The sequence below is a fragment of the Cotesia typhae genome, unplaced genomic scaffold, assembly GCF_013202065.1.
Source record: "Cotesia typhae breed Kobodo isofemale line unplaced genomic scaffold, CoteBio_Ctyphae contig_44, whole genome shotgun sequence".
NCBI lineage: Eukaryota > Metazoa > Arthropoda > Insecta > Hymenoptera > Braconidae > Cotesia > Cotesia typhae.
This window is the reverse complement of record NW_027423753.1, coordinates 4,120,371-4,137,430: the sequence shown is the minus strand read 5'-3', so window position 1 is coordinate 4,137,430 and position 17,060 is coordinate 4,120,371. Positions and strand designations below refer to the sequence as shown.

General features: G+C 26.6%; 2 protein-coding genes across 3 annotated transcripts; both read right to left on the bottom strand.

Annotated features, from left to right (window-relative positions):
- Positions 1 to 8,269: 8,269 nt before the first annotated feature.
- Positions 8,270 to 13,074, bottom strand: LOC141528672 (cystinosin-like). 2 transcript variants are annotated; one of them, XM_074244833.1, is made up of 9 exons: positions 13,059 to 13,074; positions 12,528 to 12,634; positions 12,364 to 12,454; positions 12,110 to 12,292; positions 10,363 to 10,603; positions 10,182 to 10,301; positions 9,789 to 10,077; positions 8,942 to 9,044; positions 8,270 to 8,481 (listed from the first exon to the last, which is right to left on the bottom strand). In XM_074244833.1, exons 2-9 carry the CDS (start codon positions 12,556 to 12,558, stop codon positions 8,430 to 8,432), a joined length of 1,110 nt encoding a protein of 369 aa, XP_074100934.1. In that variant the 5' UTR covers positions 12,559 to 12,634; positions 13,059 to 13,074; the 3' UTR covers positions 8,270 to 8,429. The 2 variants fall into 2 exon arrangements, with proteins under 2 accessions (XP_074100934.1, XP_074100933.1); XM_074244832.1 differs by lacking the exon at positions 13,059 to 13,074 and having other exon boundaries at positions 12,528 to 12,830.
- A 965-nt stretch (positions 13,075 to 14,039) lies between these two features.
- Dysb (dystrobrevin binding protein dysbindin) lies at positions 14,040 to 16,424 on the bottom strand. The gene is made up of 5 exons (XM_074244817.1): positions 16,099 to 16,424; positions 15,724 to 16,016; positions 14,788 to 14,943; positions 14,504 to 14,644; positions 14,040 to 14,414 (listed from the first exon to the last, which is right to left on the bottom strand). The coding sequence occupies exons 1-5, from the start codon at positions 16,152 to 16,154 to the stop codon at positions 14,326 to 14,328; spliced, it is 735 nt and encodes a 244-aa protein (XP_074100918.1). The 5' UTR covers positions 16,155 to 16,424; the 3' UTR covers positions 14,040 to 14,325.
- Between the last annotated feature and the right edge of the window lie 636 nt (positions 16,425 to 17,060).

Sequence of the window (17,060 nt, the reverse complement as noted above, 5' to 3'; positions counted from 1 at the left end):
ACGATAATGCCACAGAATTTAATGCATTGCTCACAAAAAATTGCCAGCGCTAGAAAATGAATAGTCTGAATACGTCACTTTTAACCTTAGCACAGCGCAATGGATCAAAAGTTCTATCAAAAACGTAGTTCTCATATATACAGCTCACATTTAAAATTATATAGTTTTTTATTGATTTTCAAAATTCTCGGATTAGCACCTTCTGCATTAAATATTTCAAAAATTTTGAAAAATACCATCAACAGAAATATTTCTTATCCACACAAAGTTTCAAAATTGGGACTTTTTTACAACGTTTTATTAATTTTCACTTTAAGCGCTTATGTAATAGTGCTTATGTACAAAGACATGTTCATTCCAAATTATGTAAGTTCAAATTCATTGAAAATTGTGGTAACAAATTTAAGATTTTTTGGAACAACTGGCGTAATTATTATCTGGTTCGTTTATATTTATTATCAAAAAACGGTTGTTCAAATTGCGAATGACCTGTATACCGTTGATACTAATCTAGAAATTTGTAAATATTACTCACTAATTAATGACTCTCATGCCTACTATATAATTATTGTAAACTCTGTTTTTTCTGGTGGTCTATTATTACTTAATTTAGTTTTATATCATTCAGTTGTTATGCCACTGTGGATGGTTCCGTGCATTATCAGCAGTTATTTTTTGGCACAGTATGCTTTATTTTTGAGCATTATAACGCAAAGGTTCAACAGCATCAACAGAACAATCCTCAAATTTGGTAATATGTACTCAGACGATGAACTAAGCACTATATTCACTGATAAAATTACCCTTTGTAAGCCGATTGTCAATGACATTGAAAACGTCAATCATGCCAATTTGGAACTGTGTAATATTTGTAATAAAATGACGGATTTTTATACATTTCCGACGTTGATAACAGTAATTTATTTTATGATAATATCTATGATGAATTTATACTTTCTGGTTGGGGCAACTATTACCCAAAGTGACGAGCTAACACTTTTTGATGCGATGGAAAGTGGCGCTACAGTTTTAGTGGCTGTGAATTGTTTCGTTGCGTTAAATACCAACATTATCAGGATTGAACGTGAAGTAAGGATTTGTACATATGAATTCGTAATGAAATAAGGTAGCTGCGGGTAATAAGGCCTAGCTAAGGGAGATTTTGAAAAAAATCGAAAATATTGCATTTAATTATTGAAATGTATCATTAATTTTTAAATTAATACATTAGCCATAAAATATAATGGAGTAATGGTAATTTTCACCATAAACAAATACAGAGTTAAATTTTTTCAAAAACCTTGTAAATAGGCCTTATTTTACCAAGGTAGGATAATAAGGCCTGCGGGTTATACATACTGGAAATTAGGGTGTTCCAAAATGTAACTTTGATGATAGACCTCCCAAAATTGGAATTTTGGGTTCCGCTTTTAATAGGAATTGTGTTTGGGCATTTCCTGATATATTTTGAGCGTAAAGAATTTATTTTTTCAGAGAATTTTTTACCACGAGCTTTGTTTGGGCATTTCTGCTGGAATTTCAAAATTTGAGAAGTCTTTAGCGGAAGCGGTTTTTTGTAAATAGCATTTCTATCACTTAGGCCTTATTACCCGACAGGCCTTATTACCCGCGGGTACCTTACTTCAAGCTTCATGAATTTGATTATAAAATTTTCTTACTCTTTTTGATTTAGCTTGCAGAAACAGCTTCCTGCATTCATTTACTCATGGACAGATGTATTTTGAACCAAGAAGTTGAACAATCGGTATTTTTAGAAGGAATTTGAAAAGCTGGGATACAAAAATTCTAAAATAAAATTCGTAATTTTTGCAGCTGATTGAATTCTCATGGGATCTTTTGGATAGAAATCTCAGACTAAGTAATTACAGGATAATTGAGTTAAATGGTTCTTTTATATCTTCGGTTTGTATTAGTATTTTTTCATTATTTATTGTGTTATAAAATGATATTCTAAAAGCGATAATACATTTTTAGTTATATTTATAATTTTTAGATTTTCGGGACCATTGTTATGAACCTCATTTTACTGTTTCAATTCCGTCCTTCATGAACAATGGATCAAGAACTCAGAAATGTAGTCTCACGATCAACTATTACATTAAAAATATATTTATTTTTATAGACTATAACTTAAAATAGCTGATTTTAATGTACATTTTTTGATTAAAGAATTATTTATTAAACAGAATCAAAAAAAGTTTCATGTTAATTTTTGGGGATGCTAAAGATAAAAATAATTGATCTAAATGATGCTGCGATGTATTTACGACGTATTTAAAACTTTAATCTTTCTGTTGTACTACATTGTTAATAAAAACTATTTATTTGGAAAGAACTTTTTGTGTCGTTTCGCAAGTCTTCAAAAATTTACAACTTTCTGTGATAATAAAAATTATACGTCTTTTTTTCAGCGTTCTCACACATGACATCACTTTTCAATCGAACTTCTGCCAAAGGAAAAAAATAAAAAAATTTTTTTTCAAAAAATATGCAAATTCAAAATTTCGCGATTTTTCCAGTTTTTCAATTTTATTTTTGTTATATCTCGATCGCTATTATAAATACAGGAGTGGCCTTTCGTTTGTTTGAAAGGACACTTGGAGTTATTGAAAAAGAAACATTAAAAAAATGCCAAATTTGTTAAATTTTGAATTTTTGAAAATTTAAAAAAATGACGAATTACATTAAAATTTTTACTCAATTTTTTTGGGTTCTAAGTTGAATACACATAGATTCAAAAGCTGCTCCAATTAATCATTTTACCATCCAAGAATTCAAAGGAAACATTCTTATAAATTTTTATAAATAATATATTTTCTAAATTTAAATCTACAATTATTTCTCAATTTTAATTTGTTGAGAATAAAATAAAATAATTTTATCAATTTTTCAAATTAATGCAAAGTCTCCAATCGTTATCGCGCATGGTAAGTAATTTTAAAACCTTTCATAATTTATTCAATAAATTAAAAACAATCAATTTAGTATATTAACAATTACTTTAAATGGATAATTGAAGAAGTCATTAGTGTGACGTGTGCCATAAAGATAAACAAAGTTAATTGATTGTTTTTAAGCATCACCACAAATGCTGATGTTTTCATATTTACAAGTCGCATCATCCGTACATTGAATCATTTTAAGTTATTTTTTAATTAATAAATTAAAATTAAAATTTATTAGTATGGATCAAAACAGCAATAAACTATCTCTGTTAATCACACGTATCGTAATCTATTGTAATGTTGTGACATTTAAATTATTAGGATTAGCACCATGGAGCGTAAATATTTATAATATTTTTGACTCTAATGATAAAGACATTAAAAATAAATCTCCATGTGAATTTTCCAACTGCGGGCTTCTATACAATGCGTTGTTGATAATATTGTTGGTAGGATACTCTGCAGTGTTGTATTCTTCGCCAGAATGGGAAAAAAATTATGCATATTTATCGGCAATGATGCTATTTCAAATAATTCTAATGAGTAGTGGAAGTCTTGTGTGTGTTTCCATCTGGTTTTACAGTATTTTGCGTCAAAATGATTTCATTAATAACGCTAATGAACTTAACAGTGTTAACAAAAATTTGCGACGATCCAAATATTGTGAATTAAAAAAAAATAATATTATTAAAATCTCATATTTTGGAAACTTTATTTTGTGCGCGTCAATAATGATTATGGGGATTATAGCTTATCTATTCGAGTTAATAGTATTATGGTACACACCAATAATGCTGCTGAATTGGGTATTAATACAACACACCATTGTACTATCGATAATCTACCAGCATATCGAATGCATTAATAATATTATTCTTAAAGTGGGAAGACTAGATACTGAAATGGAAATTCAGACGCTAATCACTCCTCGGGATCCTCTTCATGAATTAATCATTGCAGATATTATGGATATTAATAACAATCATAGAAAGCTTTATGAAATTTCTAAAAAATTCTCAAGTTATTTTGTTATTTCAACTTTAGTCGCTGTTATTTATTTTGCAGCAGTAACAATTGTAGAATCACGCTACTTTATTTTATTATTGGCTCACAAAATCAAGTCCTCGCTATCCCGCGAGTTTCTTCTTGCCGACATTTGCTTATGGTCACTTCTAGTAATTTTTAATTTTGTTGCTTTGACTACGTGCGTGACTAAAACTATGAGAGAAGTATTAATGTTCATATTATAATTATGACTTTGTGTTAGTATATAGATAAAATCAATTTTTGAGTAGAGAAAAAAATTTTCTGAACTAAAAAAAAAAATTTATGAAGAACGTAATTTTCTTGGGTGATCTAAGACATTTCTTATTTTCTACCCATTAAAATTTTTTTCGTTTTTTTTTTCAGATTTAAACGCCCTAAAAAATCTTAAAAATCAAAATTTTCAAAATCCCCTACGTGCAACTACAGTTACTGAATAAACAAATACGAAAAAAAAAAGTTGCAAATCGATTCAGTTTCGAGAAAAACGCTTTTACAAAAATGACGATTACTCGAGAAATATTCAAAATTTTAATATAAAACTCGAGATACATATTTTTGAATGTATAAACTTTGATTTAATAAAGAAAAAAAAATTTTTTTTTTTTTTTTTTAATTTTACAGTGGCTATCCCCCTTAAATCAAAACGATAAAATTCTTTAAAGTTATTTCCTTAATGCAAAGGTTTTTTTTTTCTGTGTATAAATCACATAGAAACCCTTTTGTATAATTTGATAAAATTTATAGGATTTTCCTAACAAACGAATCAAGAAAAATAAATTTCGAAAACAATAATACTTGTGAAAATTTTATAAAACTGATAATAAGTATTAGAAAGTGCTCTACGATCGGAAAATTTTTTTGGTTTACTACAAAAGTTTCCTAATTTCATTCACCTTTTATAACAATTCGAATTTGAATCGTTTAGTAGTATACTAGCCATAATAAATTAACAACTAAAATTTTTAAAAATCCAATTTATATTATTTATTGTTCAGAATCTTTCAGTTCTCATCAGGAGCATCAATAATTTCAAATTGTCTTATTTTATCGACTTTGACTCGAAAACTTAAATCTTCAGTAAATTTAATCAAAATTTTTTTCAGAGTCAAAAAACAGTAGGCTACATTCATCTATTACTCGATCGATGCACTAAAAGTTCAAAAATTGAACAAATGGTACTCTTTTTATTCTTGATCATTCATTACACATTTAAAAAATTTTTGTAAAACAATTTTTCTTTCCCTATACAGTTAATAGAATGTTAATGTCACACGATCTCTTACACAGAAATTTTGAATTCACCGCTCACGAAATCATAGATCTAGATGGATCTCTCTTGCACTCCGTAAATATTCCAGCTTCATTTTTCATATTTGATCATAACTCACATAATAATATTAATAATAATAATTTTGAAATTTTAGGCTTTTGGTTCAGTTGTGACATATGTTATCATTCTCACCCAATTCCGTCTTCAATAACACCTCAGTAATCAATACAACGCCCTTCACATATTTATTCAAGAATTAAAGCGATTAACATCACCGTAAAATGAATGATTTTAACGCTAATTTAATTAATTAGGTTAAGTAATAGATCTATATCTCCGATCGATTCTAATAAAATGTATCATCCAGTTACACCGCAATTCATCACACACCACAACCAGTCATGGATCAAAAGCTGTTTTACAAGCGCAACAATTCTCAAATACCTTCGCTTTTATTATACCAGCGAATAATCTTAAACTGCTATATATTTACTTTCAAAATTTTGGGATTGGCGCCTTGGCAAGTGGACACCTCAAAAATCATAAGGGGCGATCTTGGCAATCCACACAAAGTTTCAACCTATGGATACGTCTACAATATTTTTTTAATTTTGTTATTATGTGCTTATCTAATCTTAGTCTATGACTTAGAGGTACCGACTTTTGAAAGCCATGAAACGATTGCATCAAAAATAATTTTGTATTGTATTATGGGATTTGGACTACTGAGTGTCAAAATTATATGGCTGATTTACATTTTACAAATCAAAATGATATACAAATCATTTTGTATATCAAAAAGACATCGTGAAAATTGTGAACGATTTGCACATCCTTGACAGCAACATGAAAAATGCAAATTTTACTCACCGGAAAAGGATTATCTTATGTACTTAGTATTCATTGGCAACTTTATTATTTGCAATGGCGTATTTTTATTTGAATTGTGTTTATACTTTTCGATTGTACAACCATTGTGGTCAATTCCTTATGTAATCAGCAGCTGGGCTTTGACTCAGTACACGCTTTTTTTGAACAGGATTCTTCTACGATTTCGGAATTTGAATAACATGATTTTGAAACTTGGAAATATCAATACTGAAGTCGAGTTCGATTCGATTTATGTTCCAAGAGTTACTGTCAGTGAATCGACTATTATAAATGCTGTGCAAACGATTAATTATTACCACAAAAATCTGTGTGAAATCAGCAGAAAAGTTGCCGAATTTTACGCACTTCCTACCTTAGGAGCTATTCTATATTTCGTCGCAACTGCTACGTATAATTTGTACTACGTATTAGAACCGCTTGTTACGAAAAAATATGGAGATTTTTCTATTTTCGTTTACATTGAAAGCAGTTCAATGTTTTTGATGACGTTTTTGACTTCCTTGCATTGATTACAAATACCATCAGAATTTCGAGAGAAGTACTACTATTTCAGTCATTTTTACTCAATTTAAGTGACAGAAATTTTTTTCATTTTCAGGTAAAAAATATCGCTTTTAGCGTTCATTTACTTATGGACCGATGTAAGGAAAATCCTCAAGTCAGAAACACGGTAATTTGCTTCAACTACTTACATTTGGACTCTGTTATGCAATAGTGTGTTAAGTTCATAAGATTTCCATAGCACTTAATACATTAATGCATAACAGTGTCCATTTAATTATTGATGCTCTTAGCAAATATCGTTATTTGAAAATTTTTATAATTTCACATTAATTTTAAGAATAATTAGAGGGTTCCATGATTCTTGATACCCCGACAAAATATCCCTTGATAAAATATTCCAAAAAAAAAAAACTCTAGACAAAATATTCTAAATAATTCAATTTTTTTAATATAATAATTCAAAACAATAAATTTGAAAAAAATTATCAAATTTATTTTAACACTTATTAATGTCATTCCAACAAATATTTGTAACGCGGCTTTACAAAAACTTTAAATATTGCTTATTAGACAACATTTGTCAACTATTATTTAAATATTCTGTCGCAATGATATTTTGTCGGGGTATCAAAAATCCTGATACCAATTAAAGATGATTGCAATTTTTTACAGCTGATTGAATTCTCAAGTAATCTCTTACATACAGATGTTAAATTCACTGTCTACAAAATAGTTGATTTGGATGGTGTTCTTTTACACTCCGTAATTACAACAATATTAATTATTAATATCGTTGGTTAGAAGAAAAATTTGAAACAGTTTATGATAACTTGAATTTAAATCGCACGATACATAATGCAAAGATTTGATTATGTTTTATAGTCACAAAAATTTGTCTTAAAATTCACGACCCGAAATCGTTTCAAATTTTTTTATAATCAGATATTTCTTACATTATCATAAATTCTAATATTATCAACTTTTAGATTGCTGGTACAATTGTGACGTATCTTCTTATTCTTGTACAATTTCGGCTGATATAAGTTTAATTCATAGCAAAACAAAATATTTCAAAATGTTGCAATGTACGGAACATCAAGTCTAATTTTCAAAATTTTCAAATAAAAATTAACTTAGCTGATAATTGATAATTTTAAGAATTTTTTTAACAAATAAATTATGGCAAAAAAATTTATAAAAGAAATTGACATTTAAAAATATCAAAAAACTACAAAAGCAATTTTTTTAAAATAATTTTTTGGAGCAAATTTATTTATTAAAAAAAATTAAAAAATTGTCAAATGACAGCTAACTTTAATGTCATGATTTTCAATAATCATCTTTTAAGTAATTATTTCGAAATAGACTTTACTTTATCAACTCTTGATAGAAAACTTTACGTGAATACTTATATCCGAGACTACTAAACAGTTTTTGTCACTGCGCATGCGTGAAATCTGTTCCCAATGTTCTTCGAGTTGAAATACTGTTGAGAAGTTTAATAAATTTTATAATTTAATATCAATACAACAATAAAGATGCATGAATTGTGATATAAATTTATTAATGAATAAAAAAAAATAACCGTATATTCATTTTAACAATTTATTTGCGTCAAGCTAAATTAAATTTTTAAAAATAAATTAATAAAAACATAATAACAACAGTTCGTTAATTTTTTTTTAAGTCAGTTTCAATAATTTTATCAGTTGTCGTCTCCTTGTAAAAATTCAAGATGAATTGTAATATCTTCATGTCAAAACATCTATGAACGAATGAGATTTCATCAGATGAGGCTCATACCTGTAATTAAGAGTTTATAGATCATAATCTAATAATAATTATTATAAAATTTATCGGTGTTTACTCTTTACCAAAGAAGAAGATGATAACACTATATTATGCTCAATAAAAATTTGTATTACGTATAATAATCCGTGTTGGTAAACTATATTTATGTAAAAACAAGTATTCAGAGAACAAAAAAGTTATTGACGTTAGCAGCACGATAATTATTATAATGATTATGTTATTTCAGTAAATTCTGCTGTAAATTGTCATTTTTGTGAATAGGCTAATGACCCGTAATTCTTTTATTAAGTAAATTTTATAAGCAATTACACTTAAACCGATTGGTTTATTGATCAATGCAAATTTCATGTTATTGGCGTGAGACACTGCCGAGTTTCTGAGCAATAAATTTCACGGACAAAAAAATATTGTCTTCTTTGTTAAAGCTTGTATAATGAATAAAAGTACAAACCTGTAAAGTACGTAATGTTGGAAAATGAGAATTGCGTCAAACAAAGTTGAAATAAAACCAAGCCCGAATTTTGTTATGTCGCCGTAAATACTTTCCCAGTCATCTAAAAAATCATAAAGAAAAATTTAAATAACAATCTTGGGAATTTGGACAATAAATGAAAATGTAAAATTATAAGAATTGGAGCATTTAGCTGATTTATTTAAGCTTCATCAGGCGAATTTTATGGTTAGTACCCTTGTCTAGTTCTTACAAAGTCAATAGATGTAATAGAATAAAACAGCATATTCATTAGGGTGTGTGAAAATGTAACTTCCGTGATGGACCTCTTAAAATTGGAATTTTGAATTCCGCTTTTGAAAGCAGTTAAGTTGGTCATTTCCTGACATATTTTAAGCGTAAAAGGATTTATTTGATTTTCAAAGAATTTTTTACAGGAGCTTTGTTTGGATACTTCCGGCCAAATTTTGAAATTGCAGCGGAAATGCTCCAACAAAGACCATTTTTTTCCCTGTCGGCTACTCTACCATTTGAGCTACCCGTTGCTTAAATTTATTGTTAATTAACTAAATTTGTTAATTAACAAGTTGATAATATTGTAATTTGGAAAAAATGTTTGAGATTATGAATATGCTGTTTTAGTCTATTACATCTATTGATTTTGTAAGAACTAGACGAGGATACTAACCAGAAAAATTCGCCTGATGAAGCTATAACTTAACATCTTCATTCATTGTCCAAATTCCCAAAATTCATTAATATAAATATTTTAAATATGGACGAGAACTTTAATATTAATAATGAAAAATCTTTATCAAGTTCGATGGATTAAAAAAAAAATGCTTACTGTAATTGTAAGAGTTCAATATCATTTGAAGCATAGAGAGAATTCCGCCGGTAATATCCAAGAGAGTAGTGGCAATACTCCAACCAGATGTGGACTTTCTCATGCAATTTGAGTACGTTTGTGGTATATATTTGATTATTGTTATAACAAGCTTTATGTAGCTGCATAAATAGAAAAAATCGAGCCATAGAGTTACTTTTGCGATAGATAATGCAAGTGAAACTACTGCGAGTATTCCAAATATACCGTTGATTGCTTTCGCAGTGATAGAAACTCTTTGCGTGCCAGTCTAAAAAAATTCTGTATCATTTATTCTTATTATTTTTGTTATTGTAATTGTTGTTTTTATTACTTTATATACTTAATGTAAGCTTAGTAGTCTCTTTTATTCACCTCATAAATAAAACATTGCCCCATTATTATTAAATTTGCTATAACAGCATTAATTGAAAAAAAAACATCGTTGAATAGTACTGGGACCAAACTTCTTGGATATCTTTCGGAATATTGTCTCTGAAATAATAGTTTTATTAGTATTGTTATTACTTTTTCTTTTTTTTATAGATTTACGTACTTCGATTTCTGGTATCCAATAAAGCCCGCAGTTGAATAGAGCGTACATAAAAAATCCGAGAATATTGAGCGCTAAAAAATCGAAACTGAATCCTACTACGCTTTTTCGTTTGAAATTTTCGTATACTTGAGGGTAGAAACTTGTGGTCCATGTTAGGAAGTAGATCCAACCGACAACTTCGCTTAGGTAAAATAAAAATATCGATTTTTCTATTGTCACCACGACAAATGCACTTGAAACACTGGAAAATAAATTAAAAGAGTTCATTAGTAGTGGCTTGTTTTGTTAAAAAATTAATTTAAAACTTTTTAAGTGTTTAAATGAAATATTTTATCGCACATTTGCTTAAAAAGTCGCTTGGTTTTATAAGTAGGCATAATTATTACGCGATAAAGATTGTTATAAAAATTTACGGTAATTATTTACAAGTGGGGTTCACAATTTAATTTTCATTTTTTTGAACAAAATTTTTTTTTGAAAATTTTGATATATTTATTTTTTTTCAAATTCATAAAAAAATGAACGATTTAAAAAAAAAAAAACATAATTAATTATCACAATTTTAACAAATTTATAAATATTTTAGAAAATTGTGACTTTTTACATTTATAAATTTATAAATCTAAAAATTTATAAATTTTTTAGAAAATTCAACTTTTTTTTTAACTTGTTCGTTTTTTCTTGTAATTGTCAAAAAAAAAAAAAAATATATCAAAAACATAAAAAAAAGATAAAATAGAAATTTTATCCAAAAACACGAGAGCCAAAATTTTTTTCCAACTTTTGAACGCAAAAAAGCTATCGAAATCTTTATTTTTTTCTTTCACGATATTTTCTATCATAAATGCACCGTAAAAAAAAAGCGGAGTAAAAAAAAATAAAAAATCTTAATTTTTCATCTAGATATAGCCAAAAATAAGGTCGACCCCACTTGTAAACAATTAAAAAATGAACGTCATTAAAAAATGATTTTAAGGTAGTTGTTGTAGTTAAGACATAGCGTCAGAAAATTCTAAATTTTTGTATACTTATTAAGAACATGATGATATAATTACCCTTGAAATTTCAAGTCGATTGACCACCTATAACCCGAGATGCACAGTAAAAAATTTTGCGTCATTGCGTCCAAAAATTTTTAACACAATGTTTTTTGACGCATTGAAACAAAATTTTTTACTGTGTGAATTCAATTGAAAATTATGTATTACTTAGCTTACAAGTTCATATACTTTTGCAGTGCGTATAATCTCTAATTTTTTTACAATATTTTACCACGACAAATACCTTAAAGACATTTATTTGAACGATAATTCAAACTAGTTTTTTTGAAATTTTTGTGAACTTTAAACTGATAATTAAATTTTCAATTAATATTAACGCGCTGTCAATTGAATTCTATTCAAGTTAGAGCTTAATACTTATATCATTGTAATTTATAATTATTTTATTTATTAAAAAATTTTATCAATAATAAAAACTCTTTTTTGTATAGTTTATTATTATGTTATAATACATTAAAGAATAATTTTTTTAATGGTTGTTTTTTTTTTCAATTAATTGAATAAAATTCAAATTTATAAAAGATATTTATAATGACAAAAAAAAATAACTTTCACAATTTTTTTTTTTTTTTTAAAGTGAATCAAAATTCTTATAAAAACATTTTTTTAATAATACAGCTCACTGTGTCAAATTTTCATCATAAAACACTGTAATAAAATTTCATACTTTAATTGAAAGTACGCACTCTGTAATATCAGAAGTCACATTAGTACTGATCACAAAATACCCAGGTGATAATGCCGTCACACTGATATTCCAATGTAAATTTTGATTATTCTTAGTTATATTGAACACTGAAGGTCTTATTTTAACTAGACCTGCTTGTGTAGAACTCAATATCACAGTCGCATCATTCGGTAATTTTTCTCTGCAGAAATAAAACAAAATACGTCACTACGAGATCAAATATTGTCGTAACATAAGAATCAAATCACTTACGTCAAATAAAGATCAAATGATTTTTCTTCACCAACTAGAAATCTCAAATTTTGTGTGTCAACTTTGAAACCAGCACTTGCGTAATGCAAAACTATACAAAAATAAAATTAACAATTGTTATACAAAAAATGTTAGTTTTTGTATTTGTTTTTAGGATACAATACCTTGAATAAATAAAAATAATGAAAAAATCATGATTTTTCAGGACGTCAGTATTTGAAAGTTTGATCAATTTAGCCGAAAAACTCCGTAAAGACATAAAAATAATTGTCTGAAAAAAAAGTCCCAAATAAATTTACAAAGAATCTACCCACTAATAAATACAATTTCGAACGCATGCGCGTTTTGTTAGTTAACTAATGAAGGTCTTCAAAAACTTCCAAGATTACTGAATAGGTAAACCTGTTATTTAGTTTAACTCGGATTATAAAATTTAATCTGAGAATAAAATCTGTGAGTGATACTAACGAAATTTTTGATCAATAAAACATTAATTACCCGTAGCTTGTACCGTGATAGCATACGCACTCCCAGAAGCAAATCTTTCATGATAATTAATCAAGATTATGATGATGATGATGATGATAACGAAAATATGATAATACAGATTAAAATTATTGCACTCATAAACGCTGTTTAGAATGACAAAGGCATTTTAATGACGCAAATGTGATCTTAAGATAAATTTATTATACTTGTATCTAGCTGGTGATATACTGAAGAATTATGTCACTGCTTATTATTGTTGAATTTCAGGCAAATTCGAATAATTAAACTAATATAGTCTGAATAGAACATTGATAATTGATCCAATCAATTTTTAACTTAAATCCTTTGTAATGAACCTAAAAGAGTAGTCTTGTTTAAAAAAGTAATTTTAGTATTTGATTTTTCTTTGTAAAGTCGTATTTGAGAAAAAGAGACAGAGATAAATTTTGAAAGTTTTTTATTGATTAGGAAGAAGATAAACTTCTAATCTTTACTTTTAGTTGTAAGGAATAATTAATATTTTATTTACTCTTATTTTCTCAATTTTTATTGAAATCGGAACGGTACTTTTCGTAAAATAAAATAAAAACTGTCATTTTTCTTGAGGGGTTTACATGGATTTTCTCCGGGAAAAAATGGTCTATTTTCAACAATTTTTTTTTAATATAAAAAATGAAATATTTTACTCAAACTTATTACTATCTTGAAGATACATGTTTAATGAGGGATTACTGAAATTTTGAAAAAAAAAATATTAAAAACTCTGCTAATGTGACGTCATTCCCGGCGAGCCCTTTGAAAAAAGATGCGTCCGCGTTGACAGCAGAACTCCCAGTGGGATCATTTGAAGAGAAAAAAAAAATATGGGCTTTAGTTGAGACTTCAAACTAGGTCTTGAACTGAAGAAAAGAAAAAAAAATGAAAATTGGATTTTTGGCGGTTTTTACAAAAAAATTGAAAATTTGGCTAAAATTTCGCGGGATTTTTTTTTTTAAATAAATTTTTTCTCTCAGTGTAGTAGGATAAACTACTTTAGTAATGAAAGCGACATTACATAGAAGAAATTAATAAAAAGACTACTTCAAAAATTTTACATTAATTTTTTTTATATTTTACTGAGAAAAATAATTTAATTCTAAGAATGATTATCAGTAAAATAAATAATTTAAAATGTAATTAGCCAGTGATAGGTTTTTTATCTTTCCATATAAATTTATTTTTATTAAAAACTAAACATTGTGTATACTTAAAATATATACTCACATTGAAACATATATATAGGTAAAGCTTTCTACAGTTAATACCACTTATATTAAATATATTTATACATATGTATTTCATTTGTGATATAATTTAGAATAAATATTAATAATTTAATATGAATAATAAATTATTAACTCATGATTATTATAATATATCTGGAATAAACAATATGGTAGAAAAAAAAAAAACAAAATTAAAATTCATTGATATTTAACTCTGTAAAAATTCATCGAAATCTGTAGAATCATCTTCTAAAACAATTTCTTCTAGTGCAGGGCCTTGTTGTGATGTTGCTCCTCCTGGAAATAAACAAGAGCAGTTATATAATTATTAATCATAATTTTACTTGTAAATTACAGTTAATGTTTAAAGAAAAAAGCAAACTTACGTGGTACTACACCCGTCGCTTTATAATTTTCAATTTCACCTCTGAATACTTCATCAAATGTATCTTGCCGCTCTTTTAACATTTTTTGTTGCCTTAATTCTTTCTGCAATACGCGTTCAGAGTGTTCACTAGCCAATGCGACTAAATTAACAGAAAATAATAATACATTAAAAATTTTTGATGTTCATAAAAAAAAAAAAAAAAAAAAATGTAAAACTATGAATTTGTAAAAAATTATAAAAAATTCGTGAAGAATATTTTAAATATTATTTATTAATAAATACCTCTGTAGTTATCTAATTCGGATAATTTTTTCTCTTTATACAACGCCAACTGGAATCTATGATCCAACTGTTTACTTTGGAGCTCAAGTGTTTCATTTAAATCCTCTAATTTAAATAATGCAGCTTCAACTTCTTCAAAAGCTTCTTCCAGAGTTCCTGGAATAAAATTTTTTAATCAATTGGTTACAATTATTTAGCTTGAGTCAAATATTAAATTTAGGATGATACTTAAATATTTTATAAAAATATCATCATTGAGAGTTTTATAAAATTTCTACATGTGAAATTTATTTTCTAATAAACTTTTTGTTGAGTTAAATTCTAAAATGTGTTAGATGTCTATCAATTTTAATGAAAATTAATTTAGCAAATATTCAAAAATTTCAAAACTTTTTTTTAACAAATAAATCGGTACTACCGAGGAAATTTCAAGTTGTTAAAATTGGTGTAATGTGTAGTGGTCCAAATACTAAATCTAAACTTTGTTCTGGCATTTATTTTTAATTTAAATTCCTTGCTGACTCATATGTCATTTCATTTTCACTGTTATATTAATCTCATTTTTAATTTAATATTGTTTAATATGTCTATGTGACCTGTTTATACACTTACATGTACTTTATATTACTATTTTTTTTGTATTCTTGACATTTGGCTGTTGCCCTGGGATTAAAATCAAATAAATAAATATTTGCTATAAATTATAGCAAAAAAATGAGAAAAACTAATTGACATGTATAAATTTTAATAAATAAAAAATGTAATTTAAAAGATAAAATTTTTTTTCGAAATGAAAATTACGTTAGCTGACATCTAAAAATTAAAAAAAATTTTTTTATTAAAAAAATAATTCAAAAAAAAAAATTTAATTTGTAAAAAACTTTAAAAACTGTAAGTGCAATTTTTTAAAAATTATAAGCACTTAACTAACATTACCTATTTGATCCATGAGATTTTGAATGTCATGATTTATTTTAGGTATTGAAGCCAAAGTACAGTTTAATATTGTCATATTATTCCATTCTCTATTAAGTTTTTCATAAATTGTTCCAACAAGCACATCAACTTCATGTGCTTTTATTGAATTTTCTTCAGCGAGCTCATGCAATTCATTCCACTGCAATTGGTAGTGATGCAAAACATCTGCTCCGGCATTGTAATTAACTCGGTCAATACCCGCGTTTGGTTTTTTAGGCTTTGGACTTTCGCCAAGTGTCAGACCTTTGAAACTGAATCATTCAATCGTAAATAATAATAAATAATAAAGTACTTAAAAATAATTTTTACTGCACATATAATTATTAATTTTACCTTGCTGAAATACCATCTTGTACAGTTTGAAATTTACTTTTCAGCGTTCCAAACATTTTTCCACAATTATTAAGGTACTTGCATTTATTTATTTAATTAATTTTTAATTGGATAAATAAATTTCAAAACATATGGATGAGGTTAAGAAAGTGGTTTAGCTGATTACTTGATATAGTTGACAGTAGTTAATTAACATTAATTCATTTAAGTAAGTAATTACTGTGTTTAATTTTGCTAATCAAATTGATGATTAAATATTAGGTTAAACTGTTATTGTTGTAAATAAACAATAAACTGTAAAAAATAAAATAATAATATAACAATAACAATAGTTTTGATTGATACACTAGCGCCATCGTTTTCTATTTAAGTTTTAGAGAACTTTTAAAAATCGAATTTCCCGCCAATTTTAGAGGAATTTTTGTAAATTATAAAAACAGCTGATAACTCAAAATTTTAATGACACTGAAGTTGACAGATATAAAAATTTTTTTTAGATATTTATAGCAATTAAATTATTATAAAAAAAAGTAAATTAAAAAGTTTCATAATCAGAAATTAATAAAAATTACAAGTAAAAATTTTTAGAAGCATTTTTTTATTGTAATTGATTTATTAAAAAATTTTTTTAAATTAACAGCTGATTGCTAACTTCAGCATTATAAATTTTAAATGGTCTCTTCAATAAAGTAAAAGAACCAAATTTTGACCAGGCAGCTTAAAAATTTGATTTAAAAAAATTTAGTAATTTAATTTTATATTCAGTGCGTAATTATTAATTTTTAATTATACTTGAAATAAAAATTTGCGCATGCACGTATATGCAGTTGTTGTGCGGTAAAAAAAAAAAAGTTTGTGTACAATAATGTCAGAAATTTGTGAAAATTAGTTATTTTAACCTCAACCTCGCCTTGTTTGGTAAGTACATTTATGATCAATTTATGTAAAATCGAATAAAAATT

Excerpts from the sequence above, each read along its gene's own strand:
- Dysb (XM_074244817.1), bottom strand. The coding sequence starts at position 16,154 with ATGTTTGGAACGCTGAAAAGTAAATTTCAAACTGTACAAGATGGTATT. Across the intron at positions 14,944-15,723 it reads AAATCTCATGGATCAAATAG|GAACTCTGGAAGAAGCTTTT; the intron begins GTAATGTTAGTT and ends ATTTTATTCCAG. Across the intron at positions 14,415-14,503 it reads AGCGACGGGTGTAGTACCAC|GAGGAGCAACATCACAACAA; the intron begins GTAAGTTTGCTT and ends GTTTATTTCCAG.
- LOC141528672 (XM_074244833.1), bottom strand. The coding sequence starts at position 12,558 with ATGATTTTTTCATTATTTTTATTTATTCAAG. Across the intron at positions 12,293-12,363 it reads TCATTTGATCTTTATTTGAC|AGAAAAATTACCGAATGATG; the intron begins GTAAGTGATTTG and ends TTATTTCTGCAG. Across the intron at positions 10,302-10,362 it reads ATTGGATACCAGAAATCGAA|AGACAATATTCCGAAAGATA; the intron begins GTACGTAAATCT and ends CTATTATTTCAG.